Source organism: Nymphalis io, chromosome 18, assembly GCF_905147045.1.
Source record: "Nymphalis io chromosome 18, ilAglIoxx1.1, whole genome shotgun sequence".
Lineage (NCBI taxonomy): Eukaryota > Metazoa > Arthropoda > Insecta > Lepidoptera > Nymphalidae > Nymphalis > Nymphalis io.
In genome coordinates this window covers 5,767,666-5,787,938 of record NC_065905.1, presented here as the reverse complement: position 1 = coordinate 5,787,938, position 20,273 = coordinate 5,767,666, and the positions used below count along the sequence as shown (strand labels likewise).

General features: G+C 36.3%; 2 protein-coding genes across 5 annotated transcripts; one reads left to right on the top strand and one right to left on the bottom strand.

Annotated features, from left to right (window-relative positions):
* Nucleotides 1-286: 286 nt before the first annotated feature.
* On the top strand, nucleotides 287-16,997 carry LOC126775271 (bromodomain-containing protein homolog). Of its 4 annotated transcripts, none has more exons than XM_050497086.1 (23): nucleotides 287-946; nucleotides 1,668-1,907; nucleotides 2,872-3,015; nucleotides 3,774-3,867; nucleotides 4,825-4,926; nucleotides 5,231-5,369; nucleotides 5,784-5,892; nucleotides 6,021-6,107; nucleotides 6,643-6,862; nucleotides 7,478-7,574; nucleotides 7,995-8,172; nucleotides 8,491-8,654; nucleotides 9,281-9,468; nucleotides 10,728-10,816; nucleotides 11,233-11,356; nucleotides 12,077-12,187; nucleotides 12,510-12,599; nucleotides 13,352-13,430; nucleotides 14,411-14,512; nucleotides 15,221-15,325; nucleotides 15,731-15,836; nucleotides 16,418-16,515; nucleotides 16,624-16,997. In XM_050497086.1, the coding sequence occupies exons 1-23, from the start codon at nucleotides 497-499 to the stop codon at nucleotides 16,952-16,954; spliced, it is 3,447 nt and encodes a 1,148-aa protein (XP_050353043.1). In that variant the 5' UTR covers nucleotides 287-496; the 3' UTR covers nucleotides 16,955-16,997. The 4 variants fall into 4 exon arrangements, with proteins under 4 accessions (XP_050353043.1, XP_050353041.1, XP_050353042.1 ...); XM_050497084.1 differs by having other exon boundaries at nucleotides 13,352-13,457; XM_050497085.1 differs by having other exon boundaries at nucleotides 288-946; nucleotides 13,331-13,430.
* A 213-nt stretch (nucleotides 16,998-17,210) lies between these two features.
* Nucleotides 17,211-19,552, bottom strand: LOC126775306 (NADH dehydrogenase [ubiquinone] 1 alpha subcomplex subunit 7-like). Its single transcript, XM_050497144.1, has 4 exons — nucleotides 19,367-19,552; nucleotides 19,143-19,231; nucleotides 18,008-18,109; nucleotides 17,211-17,465 (listed from the first exon to the last, which is right to left on the bottom strand). The coding sequence occupies exons 1-4, from the start codon at nucleotides 19,430-19,432 to the stop codon at nucleotides 17,393-17,395; spliced, it is 330 nt and encodes a 109-aa protein (XP_050353101.1). The 5' UTR covers nucleotides 19,433-19,552; the 3' UTR covers nucleotides 17,211-17,392.
* Nucleotides 19,553-20,273: the final 721 nt, after the last annotated feature.

The window sequence follows — 20,273 nt, the reverse complement described above, 5'->3', positions numbered from 1 at the left end:
ATGATAATGAACAAAAGTGACAGTATTTTCGGTACCGAAATTTCTAGAAAAAGTTTTTCTTCATGTTGTATGAAATTCGTTGATCTTAGTTGATCTTTGCTTAAAATATCATCAATGCAAATAATATTCATATAGAATATATTTTGATTGACTTTAGAAATATTCATAAACTATCCGAGTTTTTAATTAAAATATGATCACACCACATGCCACAGATTATAAGGTAAATCTCAGTAGTCAACAGTCAATAACACAAAAATATAGTCTTAATGTCAATTTTTCATGTTGTCGTTGGCAGTTGGTCGGTTTAACTGCGTTCTTTGCTTTTTAGTTCAATAATCAATTTCGATATGCCTTTCACTTTTCTATAAAAACGTGCATTTAAAGTGGAAATCCTAAGTAGTACTGTCCACATATTTGGTCTATTGTTACTGTCATTGATATCACTTATAACAGTGCCATGGCATTTGGTTGGTCTGTACTTTAAACACTTACAATGGGTTTAGATTTCGATGTTTTGGAGTTTTGTAAAAAATTACGACAAAAAAGACCTCCACCGTATCAATGTCCTTTAGAAAAGTGCGACAAAGTATACAAAAGCTTGTGTGGCTTGCAATATCATTTAGTTAACTATGATCATGACAATCCGACACCGGCGACTCCTGCTGTAACTAATAACCGCAAAAAAGGCAGAGCTCGGGCTGCGGTGCCGACTGGAGACATTGCTCTTCAAAGTCCTCCGAAAGAAGCTTTGACTTTCGCGGAAGCTCAAAAAGTTGTACAATTTGAGATTGATGGTAAAATAAGTAGAATTCCTATTGACCAACCGCTACCAATTATTTCATTAGAAGAATGGGAAAAAAAAAATTCAGAGTTGGAAAAGCCATTGCTTTTTGTTGAACCTCCAGCCGAACCACATGTCAAATTACCAGAAGCTACTTTTAGGGTAATTTAAGTTTGTTTTGATACTTATTTTAATCAATAACAATGCAATATATATCTTATTTCTACATAAATTTCTACGTACATATATATCTTATTTCTTACTAAAGATAATGTTTACATTTAAACAATGTATTGGTGATAGGAAATCAGAAACATTCCTTGCAAGTACTTTAACCCAAAGTATAGCACATTTGCTGCCAAATTTGTCATACAATACCTAATTCAAAAGTTAGCCATTTTTGAGTTATTTAATATATAAAGAATTTGATGAAAATATCCAGTTTTCATGCAATTAACCTTGGTAGAAAATCATGAGAGGTTTTGTTTATTATTTTGTTCTTTTTTATTATAGAAATATTCAGAAACTCGTTTAAAACCTAAATTATTATCATTTAAAACCTATTTATTTGGAGCCAAAAAATGTCTTACTATTTTCATAAAAAAATGTAGATTTTACTAGTACATATTTAAAAAATTATGGCATGTATGTACTACTAACTTTTTATATAAGTAATTAATAAATAAAAAGTAAATAGTAAAATTTATTTTGATATATTACTTTTGATAGCTAGAATTATTTAATTGAATTTTAATAAAATTTGCTATAGAAATGTCTATTGTTATATGGTTATATTATAAAAGAAAATATATTTAATGTTATAATATTAGCAGTGTGAATTAATGGTAACTAATAATAATATAATTAAACAATTTAATTTCAGCTTATACCAGATTACAATGAAAGAGTGTGTGATGCTCCACCACGTCCTAATGCCTATATACGTTTTATCGAGAAGTCTGCTGAAGAATTAGACGGGGAGGTTGAATATGATGTGGACGAAGAAGATACTGCATGGCTGTCTATCATTAACAAGAACAGAGTGAAACAGAGTTTACCACCTGTATCTGTTGATACTTTGGAATTGTTGATGGATAGACTTGAAAAGGAATCATATTTTCAAGTAAGAATTTCAATGCATATATAATTGTACTGGTGACGATGTCTAGAAGAACTCCTGGATTGATTATTGATTAAGGATGTTACTGTTGAACAGAATGCAACAAGTTAACAACAGTTATCTTGTAATTGTCCCAGTGGCAGTTATTTCTCAAAGATGTTCCAGTGGGGAGATGGAAATTTATTGTAAAACTTCATCAGACTCATGCATATTTCCTCAGGATGTTTGTGTCTTAGGACACTCCTGTATGCCATTACAATTATAAGCACATTTTGTATAAAAATGTTTTATCTATTTATTGAGTAATTTGTTTTATTTTTTCTATAAATAAAGACATGAGTGGATGAATGTGATATGGAACATTAGTTTAAATTTTATTTTTGTCATAATTGAAGGTGTTATTTTCGTACCTGATACATATTTTCTGATGATTGTCATGAAAAATGTGCTTATTTTATCTGCTATTCTGTTTAATTTTCTATTTGTGCCTTTACTGATTACATGAACAGACGGAATAAGGTGATATGTTCGTATTATTTATCAATAATCTGTTTTGTTAGCATAATTATTTTTTTATTAATGATATAAAATACAACAACACTATCTATCACACAACATAGTATTTGTATCTCAAAATCACGCATAAGTTCAAATATTCGCAAAATAAGAATTGAAATTTTGATGCTCATTTCTATAAAATTATAAATTTGCAACTTATCACCTTCAGCTTCTGATGTCTTTAAATACAGAAATATTTTTTCTACTCTAGCTGTTGTGATATAAATCTAAATATGTACTGTAAAAGGAAAAAAATACTATTTTATGTAAAATTACACTAATTCAGTTTTTTTATGAGTAATAATCTGTCATCTGGTTTATTATGTATAGAGAAATGTTGACATAAATTGTAGTCAGATGTAGATGCATGTAAAATTATTTAATATCATTTTATAACAATTCTCTGTAGGCAACTCAGAATGGTCAGGAGACAACAGCAACCGTTGATGAGGATGCCGTGTGCTGTATTTGTATGGATGGTGAATGTCAGAACACAAATGTTATATTATTCTGTGACATGTGCAACTTAGCCGTTCATCAGGATTGTTATGGGGTTAGTAAAACAAAACACTAAATATACTCTAGTCATACTATATAGTCTTATTCAATGGAAGAAATAAAAATAACAAAACAAAATAATTTGCATATTCCAAGTGATTTCCAATAGCTTTGCTAACTACTTACCACCTTCTACTTTAATTTTACTTCCAATGTTCCAAAACTTTGTCACCATTTAAAGCCATTTATCACAAATACGAATCTCGACCAATTCATTGTCAAAGTTGCTTATTTATCTTTACTCTTGTTATTGAAATAGATATATAGTTTGTTTCACATATGATTGCATATAAAATTGTATGTTTATTGCAAGACTGTTTTTGTTTTGATTGGTTGATTTTTTTTTTTTGACTGTTTCATTAATCTAGTTACGAAAGTTTACGGCTGCAGTTTCTGAGGTTCTGGGTTCAAAACCCCAGATCGAGCTAATAAATAGTTTTTGGGTTTGGGTGGAAGATTCTCAGCAGCAGCTCAGAGTCTGGAAGGTGGAAGTGTTCACATTCCTATACTTGGGAAAGCATGTAAAGCCGTTGGTCCTGCGTCTGCACTCTTTCTGGTTGTTTCGGATTGCCGTGATGTGATCGGTACCAAGACATATTATGCACTATAATAATATGAGTGCACAAAACACTTATGCACCATAATATGTCCTGCGCAGTTAGCTAATCTGTCTTGAAGTTAGCCGCAGTCGTTGAAATGCAAATTTAATTATTTGTAAAGATATATTAATGATTGGAAAAATAATTCTTACAGGTACCATACATTCCAGAAGGGCAATGGCTATGCAGGCGATGCTTACAGTCACCTTCACGTCTAGTAAATTGCGTCTTATGTCCCAACACAGGAGGTAATCTACACTAATATTATAATAAGATTTTAAGTTTGTTTGTACGGGGTAATCTTCGGAAATAACTATTCAATTCCATAAATGATTTCACTAGTAGAAAGCTATATTATTCCTGAGCGCTTTAGGCTATAAATTATATTTATATCATGCTAATTAAATTTCTAATAGTACATAATTATAGCTTCGGATTCAATTCTATTTAAGTGTGGAAATACTTCACTATTTGGAGAGTATTATAGGAGACTGTTCTATTGCGTATTAGTGGACATACCACATACTGGTGGTAGGGCTTTGTGCAAGCTCGTCTGGGTAGGTACCACCCACTCATCAGATATTCTACCGCAAAACAGCAATACTTGATATTGTTGTGTTCCGGTTTGAAGGGTGAGTGAGCCAGTGTAATTACAGGCGCAAGGGACATAAAATCTTAGGTCCCAAGGTTGGTGGCGCATTGGCTATAAGCGATGGTTGACATTTCTTACAATGCCAATGTCTAAGGGCGTTTGGTGACCACTTACCATCAGGTGGCCCATATGCTCGTCCACCTTCCTATTCTATAAAAAAAAAAAAAAACATGAGTAGTTTTTCTCGTGATGTTTCCCCCGATAAGACAAAACATAACTTTTTTTATTAGCACATGTATGAATGGTATTAGCCCGGGCTGTTGGACCATTTGCTCTGCATTGTGTGTATATTTTAATGTAATGTTAAGTCCCATTGGCCTAGTGACCTCTCTCTTTTATCTCTGTTGGTCTCACTTTATGAGGTTCGTTTTCGTTAACGGGCAGTTAAAGTTATTGGTTTAAAAAATTCTGTCAGAAAATGTTAGTTGGAAAGATAGCAGTGTTATAATCCCGTGCCCGACCTCTTGATTTATTGTCACACTGGACTATGAGAGTGAGGAAATAGAGTCAGTAAGACATTATCACATCTTAATACAAAATATATATTTTTCAGGAGCTTTCAAACAGACGGATCAAGGTACATGGGCTCATGTAGTTTGTGCCCTTTGGATACCTGAAGTACGTTTCGCTAACACAGTCTTCTTGGAGCCTATCGGTTAGTAATACGTCATTGTTTTCACAAAATGTACATCATAATGCTTTGTGCCAGCCCATCTGGGTAGGTATCGCTCATCATATATTCTACCTCTATACTGCAATACTTAGCATTGTTCTGTTCTGGTTTGAAGGGTGAATGAGCCAGTGTAACTACTCAAGGGACATAACATCTTAGTTCCCAAGGTTGGTCGCGCATTGACGACGTAAAGGATAGTTAATGGTGATGACGATGATGACCACTTACCGTAAGATTGTCCTTGGCAGTCCACTTACCTAACACATGTCGCTGCGGCGGGTTGCAGACTCGATCGAGACGATCCCGGCGGCGCGCTGGAAGCTGCAGTGCATGGTGTGCAAGCAGCGCGGCGCGGGCGCCTGCATCCAGTGCCACCGCAGCAACTGCTACTCCGCCTTCCACGTCACCTGCGCGCAGCAGGCCGGGTCGGTGCCTCGCCTCTCGTTACCTTATGAACTCTATATAAGAAGGCTCTTCCGAGATCTATTGAGTAGTCAGATATAGAATAAATTCTTAAAATCTAGAGCAATAGGCATATATTATTCAATATGAATTATTTTAATAAAGAGTGAGTTAAAAATTACGATTCTAGACAAGTTTATGAAATTATTAATTAACATTGCTTCGTTGGTCTTAGATAATAAATTATAAATTGTAGAAACCCATTTTATAACAAGTGTTTATATAATTAAGTCCTTTTATATACCTTGTAGTTCATATTAAAAAGGAGATCGTGTGAAGCGGCTCAGTGGTTTGGTCGGAGGGTTGTTTTCGACGAATACCTCCAATTTATATATATATTGTGTTTTAAATAATGTTTATATATTTTCATATTCCAGTTTATATATGAAAATGGAAGCGGCCGGTTCAGGGCGGGACCCTAGCCAACCAGTGCAAGTCGCAAAAATGGCATATTGCGATACACATACCCCAGCTCATATATTGCAGGTAATAATAATTGATATCTGCGTAAATTAATATCCCCGCGATAAAAAAGGCATACTCATAAACGTAAACTCTCAATTGCAAGAAATAAGAACCTTTAAATTTCAATCTGTTTGCACATATTGTTGCAGGAGAGACGAGCGCAGGAATCTGAAGGTGAAAATAAATCCACAGATTTATCAGCGGTAAGAATGAAAGGCCGGGAAAAAATAAAACAGGTATAACTTTTTATATTATTTATTTATATATACCGTTCTTTCATAGCTTCGCTATATTTTTATTATTATTAATGCAATTAAAATTGTCGTCAAGTTTCGCAATTTATATTTTAACTTTTTACAGTGAAAATTGCTTTCGTCGCAGTTCTCGCATAGTAACGGTTTAAACGCAACGATCATCCCGGTTAACATTAAATTGCCCTTTGAATAAAAAATGGAATAATAATTTATTGTGTCGTAGCGTACACGAGAACCACTCGGCTATCTCGTGGGTGTCGTATGAGCTAAATATAGTATTTTTTTATTCTATGCGTCTACTGATCGAAAATGAAAAACCTCGAGTGCCTCTCAGACCTACCAAATAACGTTGACATTGTACTCGGCGTTACGTGCTCGAGTATTGGCATTAACCCTCCGAACATGTGTATAATCAATTTCAATGGGAGGATAAAATATAACGACAAGTCTGACCTTGAATTGGCACGGCCTAATCGGTCGGAGTGCAACCAATACGACAGCCTGTGCGTGTGTGCAGGCGCGGCGCGTGCTGGCGCTGAAGCGCACGTGGGCGCCGGTGGTGCTGGTGCCGACGCTGCCGGCCGAGCGCGTGGCGGAGATCGCGCAGCTGGCGCACGGGCCGCCCGCCGCGCGCGCCGCGCTCATGAAGCGCCTGCTGGCCTACTGGACGCTCAAGCGCCACAGCCGCAACGGCGTGCCGCTGCTGCGCCGCCTGCAGAGCCTCACCAGCCACCACGGTCGGTCCGGAGGGGTACCTTCCCCTTTTTTTTCGAATCGATTGTAGCCGTTTGCCCAAATGGTCTCGACAGCGTCACCGGGGCGCGAGTCCTAAAATACTCGGAGGGATGTTGGGAGCTCACTTATAGGGTCAGAGTAAGCGTATACTGAGGGGTACCTCCTGTGAGGCCGAACCTCGGCTTGGGACACCGTCGACATCTGTAAAGCAGACAGTGTGCAATAAAATATAACCTATCTTACGCCTAAGAGCGGACGGTTTGTAATGAAAAAGACACCTCCCCTGCTAACTAATTGTAGCTATCGATAATGTCGAAAACTTTCATTATGGGAGCGATAAGTATAATTCCGATTCTAAGTGCCCGAAATAGTCGCATCACAAATTATTTTCTACAAAGCATTTCGCTATGACTTATATAGTTTCTGATCACCTCTTTTTAAAAATTTCAATCAATACTGTAAAAAGATGACGACTTGTGCTGATAGTGGATAATTCTGTGCTATGATACAGTTACAGAGAGTTTAAATATACAGAACACTCCATTAGTCTTTTTCTCCATTTGGTTGATGAATTTTAAGAAAATTGTAGTAATGTCGTACTTATGTAATAATCGCAGGTAGCAGAGGTATTCAAGATGGTACGGTCAATATAAGAGAATTGTGCAACCAGTTGAAGTACTGGCAGAGAATACGGCAAGATTTGGAAAGAGCAAGGTATGTTCTATTTATAGACAATACAAATATAAATAAAAACGCTTAAATATTATTTATAATATGTATGTATTGTTTTTGTCTAATTAAAATTCAAACAAAATTACTAATCTGATTGATATGATACTCAACTTACTATACTATTTTCATATTGCCTACTAGCCTCAGTAGTTTTGGCCGAGCCATTGATACAAATTGCATTAATGTATGTTGTATAGTTGTATAGGAAATTGTCGGTCTGGTCCTATTACATTTAAGTTATTGTAATTTTCTAATAATGGTTAAAATTAAAAGGAAACCTTAGTTTTTTTTTTTCATCATAAATGTCCTTAAGGCAAGGAATATTAGACATATTAGACGATATTTAAATAAGTAGAAAATAGTCGCGAGTGGTGCGGTGATGTGGTGCTGTCCGGTCCGCAGGCTACTGTGCGAGCTGGTGCGCAAGCGCGAGCGCATGAAGGCGGAGTACACGCGCGTGTGCGAGCGCTGCGTGCTGCACTCGCTGCGGCCCGAGCGCGCCGCGCTGCACAAGCTGCTGCGCCTGCTGCGCCTCGCCGACCTCAGCGACGTGTTCAGCGAGCCCGTCGACCCGCTCGAGGTACCGCCTATGTGTATAATAGTAATCATTAATACTTAGTACATGATACTGTACCTAGTGCGAGTTAACTGCAATTTATATAGAACGAAGACAGCGCCGTCTAGTGACAATAATCGGAATTACATACAAATGTTAGTTAACGTCAACGCTATCGAATAAATGAAAAAGTCGCACTAGGCACACTTTATTGACACTTGCAATCGTTCATCAGATTTAGTGGAAACCGTTAACTTTTTTAAATATTCTTGGCTATCAATTCTAATGGATGTTAATTAACACTCGAATGAATGTTAACTTATCATACAATATTCTTTGTAGGTACCAGATTATAGTACAATAGTGAAAAATCCAATGGATTTGAGCACGATGGGAAAGAAATTAGACAAAGGCTCTTACAAGACGATAGACGAAGTCGAGACTGATTTTCAACTCATGATCGATAATTGTCTCACGTACAACAACAAGGACACCGTGTTCTACAAGTAAGTAAATAATGACGTCATTATTATAAGATTTGTATTAAGTTTAATGTTTGCATATTTTTATACATTACCCAACCACCACTCGGACAATGTTCGAATCTGAGGCGTGAACTCTTGGAGACAGTGCCCTGACGGGGTATCCCCTTTTCCCGGCTGTGTCTCAGTTTTCGGTCTCTTAACCTGTTAGGTGACGTCAAGGTCAATAGCACCAACAGCAATGTTTAATACAAAAGCTCCACGTTTTTCCATAATTGTTCCTCCTTTGCTAATATTTGTCTGAAGCTGTGTGGAAGAAGTCGTTAAAAAAACGATTATAAACGCATTATAATATATATAACAATATCTGTGTGTGGAGTCAAATTGTTTTGTCCCTTAATGGAGGCAATTCGTTTTGTTTTTCCCTTTTTGTTTTTGCTCTACATTATAATCAACTTAGGTTGACTGGAAGGGAATGGCGTGATGCCTACCTTCATTATATTTGGAAAAAAGTAAATAAATTAGAGTGTACATATTTTGATGAGCACTTTTGTCTTTATTTTTCACAATCATGCAAAATTACGTACATACATACAAATAAAACTTTAATATATTTATATAACTGATTAAAAAATGATGTCTGTTACCAGAGCTGGAATAAAAATGCGAGAGCAGTGCGCCATTATATTCCGCCAAGCGCGTCGTGACGTCATCGAAGCCGGCATGGTGGAGCTGGCGGGCGCGGGGGAGGCGGTCGCCGACAGTGCGGAAGAGGCTGCGGTCGAAAAGCCGCGGCGTGGCGGGCGGCGCTCCAGCAGCGACAGCGAGCACACCGCCGGTGACGTGTTGTTCATTTGCTTATTGATGATGTCATACACTCATACTTACATGCTTACGTATTGATTATAAATCAGTCGCTTATTCTTATGTACATTTGGGGTTGGCGCAGTGTGTTTTATGATTAACGAGAAAAGGCGGCACACTGACCTTCAGACTGACTCAGGTGCTTACTGGACATGGGTGCTTCGGTAAGTACCTGCACGGAATAGTTAGGCGGGAGGTAACGCACTCCTGCCACGAGTGTGGTGCGCCTACGGTCACGGCATGCCACACTCTGATGGAGTGAGCCGCTTGGGGGCCTCAGCGCCTTTCCCTGGCGACTTTAATCGGTGGAGACCTTTCGCTGCCGAGCGTGATAAATGCCATGCTTGGTAGCGAAAGATGCTGGATGGAGATGGTCTCCTTCTACGAAAATGTCATGTCGCAGAAGGAGGCCGCAAAGCGGGAGCGCGAGGAGAGTGCCTCCGCTGACCCGCTTCGCCGAAGAAGACCGGGGAGAAAACGTCGGCGCTATGCGCATCTTCTCCTCCCGCCGTGAGTGTCGCCGGGGCCAGGGGGTCTCTGTACCCCGAGTACCCCCTAGGATTTGGAGGCCCGCAGAAGCGGGCCAACCGTCGGGACGGCACGGTAGTATGCGCAAGCGATCCCGTGACGTCCCCCGACAAGACGGAGTGGGTACCGCTGGTTTTTTACATACCCCCATTGAGGTGGGGGAAACACATAAATGTGTTTTTCCAGCGAGAAACAAAAAAAGAAAGTGTGTTTTATGATATTACGAGAAAAAAAAATTTGCTAAGCCTTTACGCCCGGTGGCCAAGCTGACTCCAACTCTCCTGGGAAATGTACGCTGATGTGGTCAACCACAAACTATGATTATTAATTAAATAAATAATAAATTGTTCGGAAAAAGTTCCAATTTTATATAAAAAAAATCCAACCACAAGAGAAGTATACAACAAATAAATAATTTTGTTTTGAATCGAGATTGAAGTGGATATAAGTGTTAAGTGGAATAGCGATGTATTATAAATAAATATATACTAAGTTAGAACTATTTTAGCGGAGCCATTAGCAAATCGCATAAAATATGTAAATCTAAGATTTTTATCTTAATTCCTTCGTCGATTGGAATAAGGTATAGATAGATTGCAACACCCAGGTCTAGCAACAACGAAGCCATAGTTTAAAGCTTAATAGTTTATTTAAATTATATTTTTTAATTGAATAATATTAATGTAATGCTATTCGTTATTGCAGACACTCGCAGCGAGCGAGGTGCGTCCGTAGCGCGAAGTGAACGACGCAATACGAGTGTTAACAGGGACACAGATGAGGATACTAATACGGTAAAATAAATATTTTAAATTTGTTACATTATCGATGTACGAAATCTAAAATTTATAGTCATTGGATTCTTTTCTAAGTATAAATGTATATAGAATTTTTTAATTTATATAATGTTGAAATTGACATTTATGCCGGCCGTATACACTCGCTGAGACATTACGAGACAGGCCAAAAGTGAGTGTCCATATGGAGCTTTCGTCTCACCTCGCTCTCTCACGTCTCGCCTGGTCACGTCACGTCTCACCTCACGGGCGCGAGTCGATTGGTCGCACGAATCAAATGTTCTCGTTAACTCTCGCGGGGATAACGAGAACGAACACGTACACACCCGTTTACTAGCGTGAGGTAGGGTTTCGTTACGTGGCCTAACGAGCGCGAGTGTATGCGTGCCCTGTGTGACTGTCCGCGGTTGCAGCGCGCGTCGCCGGCGCGGGCGGCGAGCAAGGCCAACCGCAACTGGTGGACGGGGCGCGGCAGGGGGCGCGGGCGGCGGGGGCGGCGCGGGCGCGGCCGGCCCGCCGCGCGCGCGCGCGACCGCGGTGCGTGCGCGCCTACGTGCAGTGGGCTGTCTCATATATACTTTATTTATTTAATATAATATCAACACCAACAAGAAGTACACTAATAAATACAATTGAGTCTTTAAACATGACGTTATACAAATCGAGTGTCTCCTAAATTACAGTTGCAGTAAGTTGCAAAATATATCAACATTTCGAGTTAACAAAAAATAATTCAAAAATCAAAATATAACAATAGAAAAGACATTAACAATTAAATTATTATAAAATTATCACTTGATTGGTATAAAATGAATAAAATATAAATATCTGAGAATATTAAAAAAAATATATATTATATTTGATTAAAAGCAAACAAAAGTAAGATGTACATTTATACATAAAGAAAAGGATGTTAAAAACAAAAATTTATACATTATTATTGAGAGAAAAAAAAAAGATATTTTTTTACGAAACTGATTCAAATTATCATTAAAAATATCAATTATAAGAGCTTCGTTTGACACTTTCTTATTGTTAATCATATTATTGAGCATTTTGTAGATATTATTAAAATCGATGATTAGCCTGTTAAAATTTGTTACCTTTTTGTTACCTTGGCCTAAAATCATGTCATTAGCGAGTCATTTTTAAGATTCCATCTGCACGCTGATTGGAAACATTTTATTGCTTTGAAATTTAATACCGTTCGACAGTTAAGTGATTTAAGTAGATTGTCATTTTTTTATTATTATTCAGACACCCCGACGACAGATTCCGAAACACCCCTTGTGACCAGGAAGAGTGTGGAACGCACGCAAAAATTGGCTACTCCTGAAAAGTCGCCTCCAAAGCAACCTGACACGCCCGGTGAGCTACGATATAATGTCACGTTTTTTTTGTCAACAGTCAGCAGATTTATATACTTATTGATCGAGCATCTATATCGATTTAACATTTAATTTATTAGATAAACAATATAGAAACAAATGAAACTGTTTCTACTGAAAATATATTTTTTTGTTTTTTATTTCTTTTAAAATGTAAAATGTAAACATGATATTTTTTTTTAAAATAATTTTTATAATTAATTATGCTCGAGATACAAAATTATTGTTCATATGTTAAAATAACTAATGCTAAACAGTTTGATGTGACAAATACAATTTATAAAATCATATATATGTTATAGTTCTAGGGCTGCTGGGAAGTCTAAGAAAGCCGACTTTGTTAGTTACGCCGTCTACGTTAGCAACGCCGCCTAAAAGCTTTGGATCTGATGGTAATATTTCACCTTTATTTTATGGTCAAAATAGTCATCATCTCATTTCATATATAACAAAAGTGGTACACAATTTGGTAAATGCGTATAATTTAAAAAAAAATAGCTCAACACTAAACAAGCAGTATAGCGATGAAAGTCCTAAAGTCGTTCCTGCCCAATTTGTCTCTTTTTACGATTATGTATAAGGTTGGTGGAATTAGTAAACTATCTTGTTATAGGTATACAATAAATATTTAGGCGAGTTTTATTGAGGGTGAATAGGAGGTATTGCTTTAAAGGGGGTATTAAAAAATACTGGTAAAAACACTGGTGCTAGAGCTTTGTGCACGCTCGTCTGGATAAGTACCACCCACTCATCAGATATTCAGCAGTACTTGGTATTGTTGTGTTCAAGTTTGAAGGGTGAGTGAGCTAGTGTAATTACAGGCACAAGGGACATAACATCTTAGTTCCCAAGGTTGGTGGCGCATTGGTGATGTAAGCGATGGTTAACATTTTTTACAATGCCAATGTCTATGGCGTTGGTGACCATCAGGTGGCCCACATGCTCGTCCGCCTTCCTATTCTATAAAAAAATGGGGGTAGCACAGAGTTGTACCTGCATCATGGAACCAGAAACCTTATATAAAATGGTTAGTAGTCAAAATATGAAAAAAATGGATTTCGACTAATTCTATATGACAAATTTTACATTTTTCTTTAAACTGTTTTGTAACCAAATGTTATAGCGTCATTGCCTACATTATCAGCCAGCATGGGCCGGACGAACTTGGAGACTTCTCCCAGGAAGAAAGGACGCGGCAGACCGAGGAAACAGGACAAAGATAAGTCCGTGTCATCTCCTGATGTTTTTAGGTATCATAATAATATAAGTCATTGTCACGTTAATGCAAGAATATCTCCAAGAAAACATTAACAATTCATCTACCATAAGTATATTAGAAAATAATATATACATTATTCTATATATATTGGTATATAATAAGTAGCCTTTGTCCTTCATTGCGGTTCAAGCTTACTTCATACTAAATTTCCAATTTCATCAAAATGGGTTCAGTGGTTTAGCTGAGAAAGAGACAGTTTTCCAATCCCATCTGGACAGACTGGATCCGATCTGGACAGACAGTGAGACAGAGACAGACATAAGAGACAGAGACAGACATAAGAGACAGAGACAGACATAAGAGACAGTTACTTATACATATACATATATATATATATATATATATATATATATATATATATATATATATATATATATGTTGTATAACCCTTATGTAGCCATATAAGTAATGCATCTCTGTGTATAGCTTAATATTATGTAGTTTAAGAATTATATTCTTTTTTTAAAGTTTTCTCTTTTCTATGAATGAGGCTCAGTGCTTCGCTATTTTATATTATACTATTTTAATTTTAGGCTTAGTAGTTTCTATTAATAATAATGGAGTAAATTTTAATATATTTAATATGTATTTTAAAAAATATATTTATATTTTTTATAATGAGTCTGCTTATTTATCTACTTACTTTGGGCTTTTAATATGTTGGTGATCGATCGATCGGGTCTTCTTACTCAGTATGAGTAACAAATTTTAACTACGTACAGTAGATTCGAAGAAAATAGGCTGTGACATATGTACAGCCATTGCATTTCATCACTAGATACAGGCCGTTCTATACTGGTCAGTGATCATAACAATGATACAATAGTTTTTTGTAGTTATGACAAGTTTGGAAAAGAAAAAGAATTTAAAGTAAAACGTAAATTTAAAATTTATATATTATGATTGTTTTTTGTTTGTTTGAAGGAGTATGGGTGGCGAGGGCGCAGTTCCGGGTGGAGCGTCCTTCTTACAGTACCGCGGGCCGCCCGGAGAGGTCGGCTCGGACAGCGATCTCGCTCTATCTAGGTAACTATCGATTAAATAATTAATTCAAAACAATTTACAAGACAGAATTAGTAAAGCTATTTTGTAAATTTTACCAAATTGTAGCTTCAAATTTATTATTATTTTATCGAGCCGTGAATCTTATTCAAAAGGAAGTGTGTTTATTGGTTAGTTCTTGAAATCACCATTTATATTAATAGTAATATGGACATTTGTAACTGATTGTCTGGTTGGTCTCTGGAAAAACTTTCACGGCAGCAGACAGAATTGGTTGTATCGGATTTAACCGAGTTAGGAAGTTGACCGTGCTTCGGTATTGAGGGAATGAAGCGAGCATATATGTTTTTTTTTTTTTTTATAGAATAGGAAGGTGGACGAGCATATGGGCCACCTGATGATAAGTGGTCACCAAACGCCCTTAGACATTGGCATTGCAAGAAATGTCAACCATCGCTTATAGCCAATGCGCCACCAACCTTGGGAACTAAGATTTTATGTCCCTTGTGCCTGTAATTACACTGGCTCACTCACCCTTCAAACCGGAACACAACAATATCAAGTATTGCTGTTTTGCGGTAGAATATCTGATGAGTGGGTGGTACCTACCCAGACGGGCTTGCACAAAGCCCTACCACCAGTAAAACACACACTTTTGGTTTGCACACTATTGGTCGACTTGGCCGTAATTAAACCAATAATATGTGTAATGTGATGTTTTTTTATTATTAGATCTTCGAGCAGCAGCTCTGTGTGGTCGCAGTCGTGTTCGTCGTGCACGCACTACGATGACGAAAACGCGTCTGACCACTCCTGCTCCTTCAGCTCGAGCGACGGGTAAGCTAGATTACCATTATCTATACAAATAAATAAAATTCAAGTGTCTGTCTGTGTATATCTGCCCCTTTAGGGGGATATAACTGCTCCTTTATAAGTTAATATGGCAATTTACAAATTACTAAAACCAAAGCAACCATATATACTATCGCTCGACTGTAGACTATCGCTGCTACCTAATAAGTTGAATATTTTGTATCTATAATTGATATAGACTAAGACTAATAATAATAATAAAATCATTTATTTCGATCAAACAGGGATTATAACTACAAAATAATAAATAGTAAAAAGGCAAAAATTACAATAATAGTATTTTACCGATTTTACATATTATAAATTAATAATAAATAAAAATTTAAAAAAAATGGTGAAAAGCTACACTTAGTTTTGAAATGTTTATAGATCTAGCTACAACGAGACGATGGACTCGACGGTGGAGGGCAGCGGGCCCGAGCCGCGTCGCCGGGAGCGCCGCGCCGCGCACGAGCCGCCCACCACGCCCGTTAAGGTGTTAACGCTATGTCCATAATATATTATAAAGATTTATACGTTACAACGCATTAATCTCCGAATATGGCAGATTATTTTCTTAGAAAAAATCAAAAACATCACGCTACCACCTTAAGTGGTAACCATAGAGTTTGACTAATTTAACAAATTACTGATATTGCATAATGTTTATGATAATCGATGTTTGACATATAGTTTTGTTCACGCATTGAATGATTGCGCCGTTGCATCATAAGAAAGTAGATATTTCTAGTCGTTTATGTATATTTTCATTGGAATATACATTTGTAGTAAAATTATTTGCATATGATAATTTTGGAAATATAACAGGACTATTAAAGGGAGATACAAAATGTGGAATTAGTTTACTTGGATTTCCACGTCGTACGTTTTCTATAAATACGTATATTTATAGAAAAGAATTAAAATAATCTATTCTAATAATATGGTCATTCTCAATCCGTAGTGTTAGCTAAAGCTACAACCAAGTAAAATATTTGTAAATCAAAAAAAATATGCATAATTTTATCACCAATTTCTTGTAATTTAATATCATTCAAACAAATAAATTTGATTTAGGGTCGAGGCACGAGGTCGTCTACATCTAAAACGCCGGTAAAAACTGCACAGCCCGACATTCAGCTTGAACCGTTACAACTTGTGTGGGCAAAGTGCAGGTCAGTAATGACGCCTCTAGTCACATAAATTACATCATATTACACTGAACTTATGTCTTTGTTAAACTTGTTAAAATTTATTAATTTAATGTTTTATTTTATTTACAGAGGTTACCCATGGTATCCAGCTTTAATCATCGACCCAAAAATGCCAAAAGGCTTTATTTACAATGGGGTTCCTCTCCCTGTTCCACCACAAGACGTCCTTAACCTTAAGAAGAACTATGCACATGAACCGATCCTTTATCTTGTGCTATTTTTCGACGTGAAACGTACTTGGCAATGGCTGCCCCCCAATAAATTAGAATCATTAGGTATAGACAAAAGCGTAGATCAAGCTAAACTGGTCGAATCCAGGAAACCCACCGATAGAAAGGCTGTTAAGAAGGCCTATGGTGATGCGATGCAGTTTAGGAAACAAGTCGATGGAGACAAATGACATAGGTTTCGTTATCGGTCTAGACGGCCGACGAGAAATAGAGCATTTAGCTTTGGAACATTCTCAATGATGCATATTCGGACGCCTGAAACCACAGATACCAGCGATTAAAGTACATATTTGTATATAAGGCAAATATAACAATGATTTTAATCCATTCTGTGTTGTAAGATGAAATATTTATAATATGTCAGTATTGTAGAGTGATTTAAAATTATAACTATAAAATATGAAGGTATGAAATAATAATCATGGGTTTAAATATTAACTGTTTATTGTAAGGTGTTTACTCGAATCTGATTATTGATAACTTTTCTTGTTATATAGTTCGTACTATGTAAGTGTTACTACATTTTGTGTTGTGTAAAATAAAACATTCAAACAACATGGGTTGTCTACTTTTTATCTTCAAACGTAGATGCTGAATTAGTTAAAATTCTATTCATAATGTTTGTCCCAGTTATACAACTTTCCAGGTGTTGGTCTAACATTTGCAGCTGCTTTTGGAGTTCTGTAAAAAGAGATAAATTTTAAAAATCATTACTTCAATTTGAAGTATAAAAACCTTGAACCTTTGAAGTATAATATTTAATTAGTTTGAGAATGATATTATATACTTTTTTTAATAAAATAAATAAAGCGACTTGCAAATGGACCACATGATGGTAAGTGGCCACTACCATAGCCCATAAACATTGACACTGTTTAAAATATTAACACTTCCCTTCTCTCTCTTACATCTATCTTCTACATACTATCAACCATAGAAACTTAAGATTTTATATGCTCTTGTGTCTGTATTATACTGGCTGACTTACTGTTCAAAACAAAATATTATACTATGTGATGAGTGAATGGCACCTAACCAAACGACTTGAACCATAGATAATACATAAACGTGCTTGCACAATGCCCTACCAAGTAAACTTCAAATGTCATTCTTAAGTTTTCCTATCTTTTTGGTCAAGTTTTTGTATAGTATCTACCTTTTTATTCTATTTTTGTTGACTAGTTTAAGATTATTTGGAATTTGACAATCAAAATAACATTTACCCTTGATCAGCACTGCTGTCAGTCAACAGTTGTTGTGTCACAACCATTGGTGGCTTGACTTCTCTCCTTCCATCACGAGTATAATAATAATTATGGGCATGTCTGAAAATTATAAAATGTTTTACAGTCAATAGATTTTATAAGAACCTCATATGATTAAAAGTTTTATATCAATTGAAAATAAGTCATGTACTAGCAGCATAATATTATGGAATAACAACATAAGTAAAGTAACAGCCTATAAATTAATTGTCGGGTTGTTGGTGTGGTTGGTAGATACTCGCCTTTCATGCTGAAGGTTGTGGGTTCGATTCCCACCAAGGACAGACATTTGTGTGTATGAACATGTCTATTTGTCCTGAGTCTGGGTGTAATTATCTATATAAATAAGTATTTACAAAAGAAAATTAGTATATCAGTTGTCAGGTTTCCATCGTACAAGCTCTGCTTATTTTGGGATCAGATGGCCATGTGTGAATAATGTCCCAGGATATTATAAATGTCCCGCAGCTGAGCTAAGGCCTCTCCCATATTTAACTTATTTTACCACACTACTTCAATGCAAATTGGTGGATATACTAAATCTTATTTTATTAAAACCATCTTAAATTAAATCCCATAATATCTGTTCTTAATGGAAAACTGGCTGATAATTGTATCACACACTATGTATTGATACAGAGTATTTATTAATTATAGTTAAATATTCCTATAATATTACTATAATACTGGTGGTAGGGCTTTGTGCAAGCTCGTCTGGGTAGGTACCACCCACTCATCAGATATTCTACCGCAAAACAGCAATACTTGATATTGTTGTGTTCCGGTTTGAAGGGTGAGTGAGCCAGTGTAATTACAGGCACAAGGGACATAAAATCTTAGTTCCCAAGGTTGGTGGCGCATTGGCTATAAGCGATGGTTGACATTTCTTACAATGCCAATGTCTAAGGGCGTTTGGTGACCACTTACCATCAGGTGGCCCATATGCTCGTCCACCTTCCTATTCTATAAAAAAAATATAACTTTTCTTGTAAAATGAATTACTATAAAAAGATTAGTGATATATATTTCTACAAGTTTATAATTTATATGACATTTTAAAATGTCGCGTAAATGATTAAGTATTAACACATACTTGTGTGACGGTCCATCAGGGATTTCTGGAGGAGGTTGTGTTCTAGCGGCTAGGAGCGGTTCGAATCTTAATGCATTGGTGTGTTTTCTCTAAAAGTAAACACATTATATTATATCGGAATTATATAAAGCCTGTAGGGTAGCCTGTTTATTTATAGTAATTATATATACTCGTTTTTATAGGTATGTTGAGGTTACATAACAAAAATATTTAATATGACTTACGCCGAGAAGGAAATTTCTAAAAGCCTGTAAGGCAGGAGAAATATCACGGAATGGAACCTTTCCCATTTTATAGTATATTTAATTATTGCCTAGACCCGAATAACTTTGTTTATTTTCTCGTACTTTATATTTCCATAAAATGTCAAAGATACAACTGTTTTTGACGTCTTGACAGTTGTCAAGTGTCAACTTAATATTTGTCATTTTTTATATTAAGCAATAAAAATCTATATTTTTAATCTGGCAACAGGAACATTTACAGATACTGTTCATGGCGGGAAATGGATTGACTTTGAACGCTTTTTAGTTGTTACGAGCATTACGGTGATTGGGTATTGAGATCAAGTTTTTCCTGATATGGAGTCGATACACAAACGCTGTCGATATGATAACATAGTTAACAAAAACTGGACGAGTAAAGAAAATCAACACAAATGAGGCCGAATTATGAGTAGTGAGTCCACTGATTGAGGCGAGCGGATTAATAGACATCAAACACAAACTGAAGAGCAGCGTCGAGGAAGTCGGAAACTCAGCCGCAGGCGTGAACACGAGTACCGATTGAGTCACAGCTTAAGGGTAAGTGGAACGACAAGCGTTATTCCAAACGCCAACGCAGGTAATCATCTGATCGGAGTAACACATCGAGTACCGTAAGTGGCGCAGTGAATTATGAAACTAGGTAGGTGAAAAAATCTATTTTTACAAATAGTGTAATAGTGTATTTATATTTAAAGACAGAAAATAAGTTTCGTTAATGACATACCTAGATTAAAAATGCTGATGTCACATCGGTCGTATCATAGCTCGTAGATACAAAACGGGAATAAATATGTTTTATTTTTGTATATAATATTATCTTCCTCCATATTTGATCCCTTTTTTATATCGTTCTATGAAAAATACA

What these genes read in the sequence shown, in the direction of transcription:
- LOC126775271 (XM_050497083.1), top strand. Translation starts at nt 497, where the DNA reads ATGGGTTTAGATTTCGATGTTTTGGAGTTTTGTAAAAAATTACGACAA. An exon ending in AAAGCAACCTGACACGCCCG is followed by an intron (nt 12,188 to 12,509) that starts GTGAGCTACGAT and finishes TATATGTTATAG; the next exon opens with TTCTAGGGCTGCTGGGAAGT. An exon ending in AGCGATCTCGCTCTATCTAG is followed by an intron (nt 14,513 to 15,220) that starts GTAACTATCGAT and finishes TTTTATTATTAG; the next exon opens with ATCTTCGAGCAGCAGCTCTG.
- LOC126775306 (XM_050497144.1), bottom strand. Translation starts at nt 19,432, where the DNA reads ATGGGAAAGGTTCCATTCCGTGATATTTCTCCTGCCTTACAGGCTTTT. An exon ending in TTAGAAATTTCCTTCTCGGC is followed by an intron (nt 19,232 to 19,366) that starts GTAAGTCATATT and finishes GTTTACTTTTAG; the next exon opens with AGAAAACACACCAATGCATT. An exon ending in GACAGCAGTGCTGATCAAGG is followed by an intron (nt 17,466 to 18,007) that starts GTAAATGTTATT and finishes CTCTTTTTACAG; the next exon opens with AACTCCAAAAGCAGCTGCAA.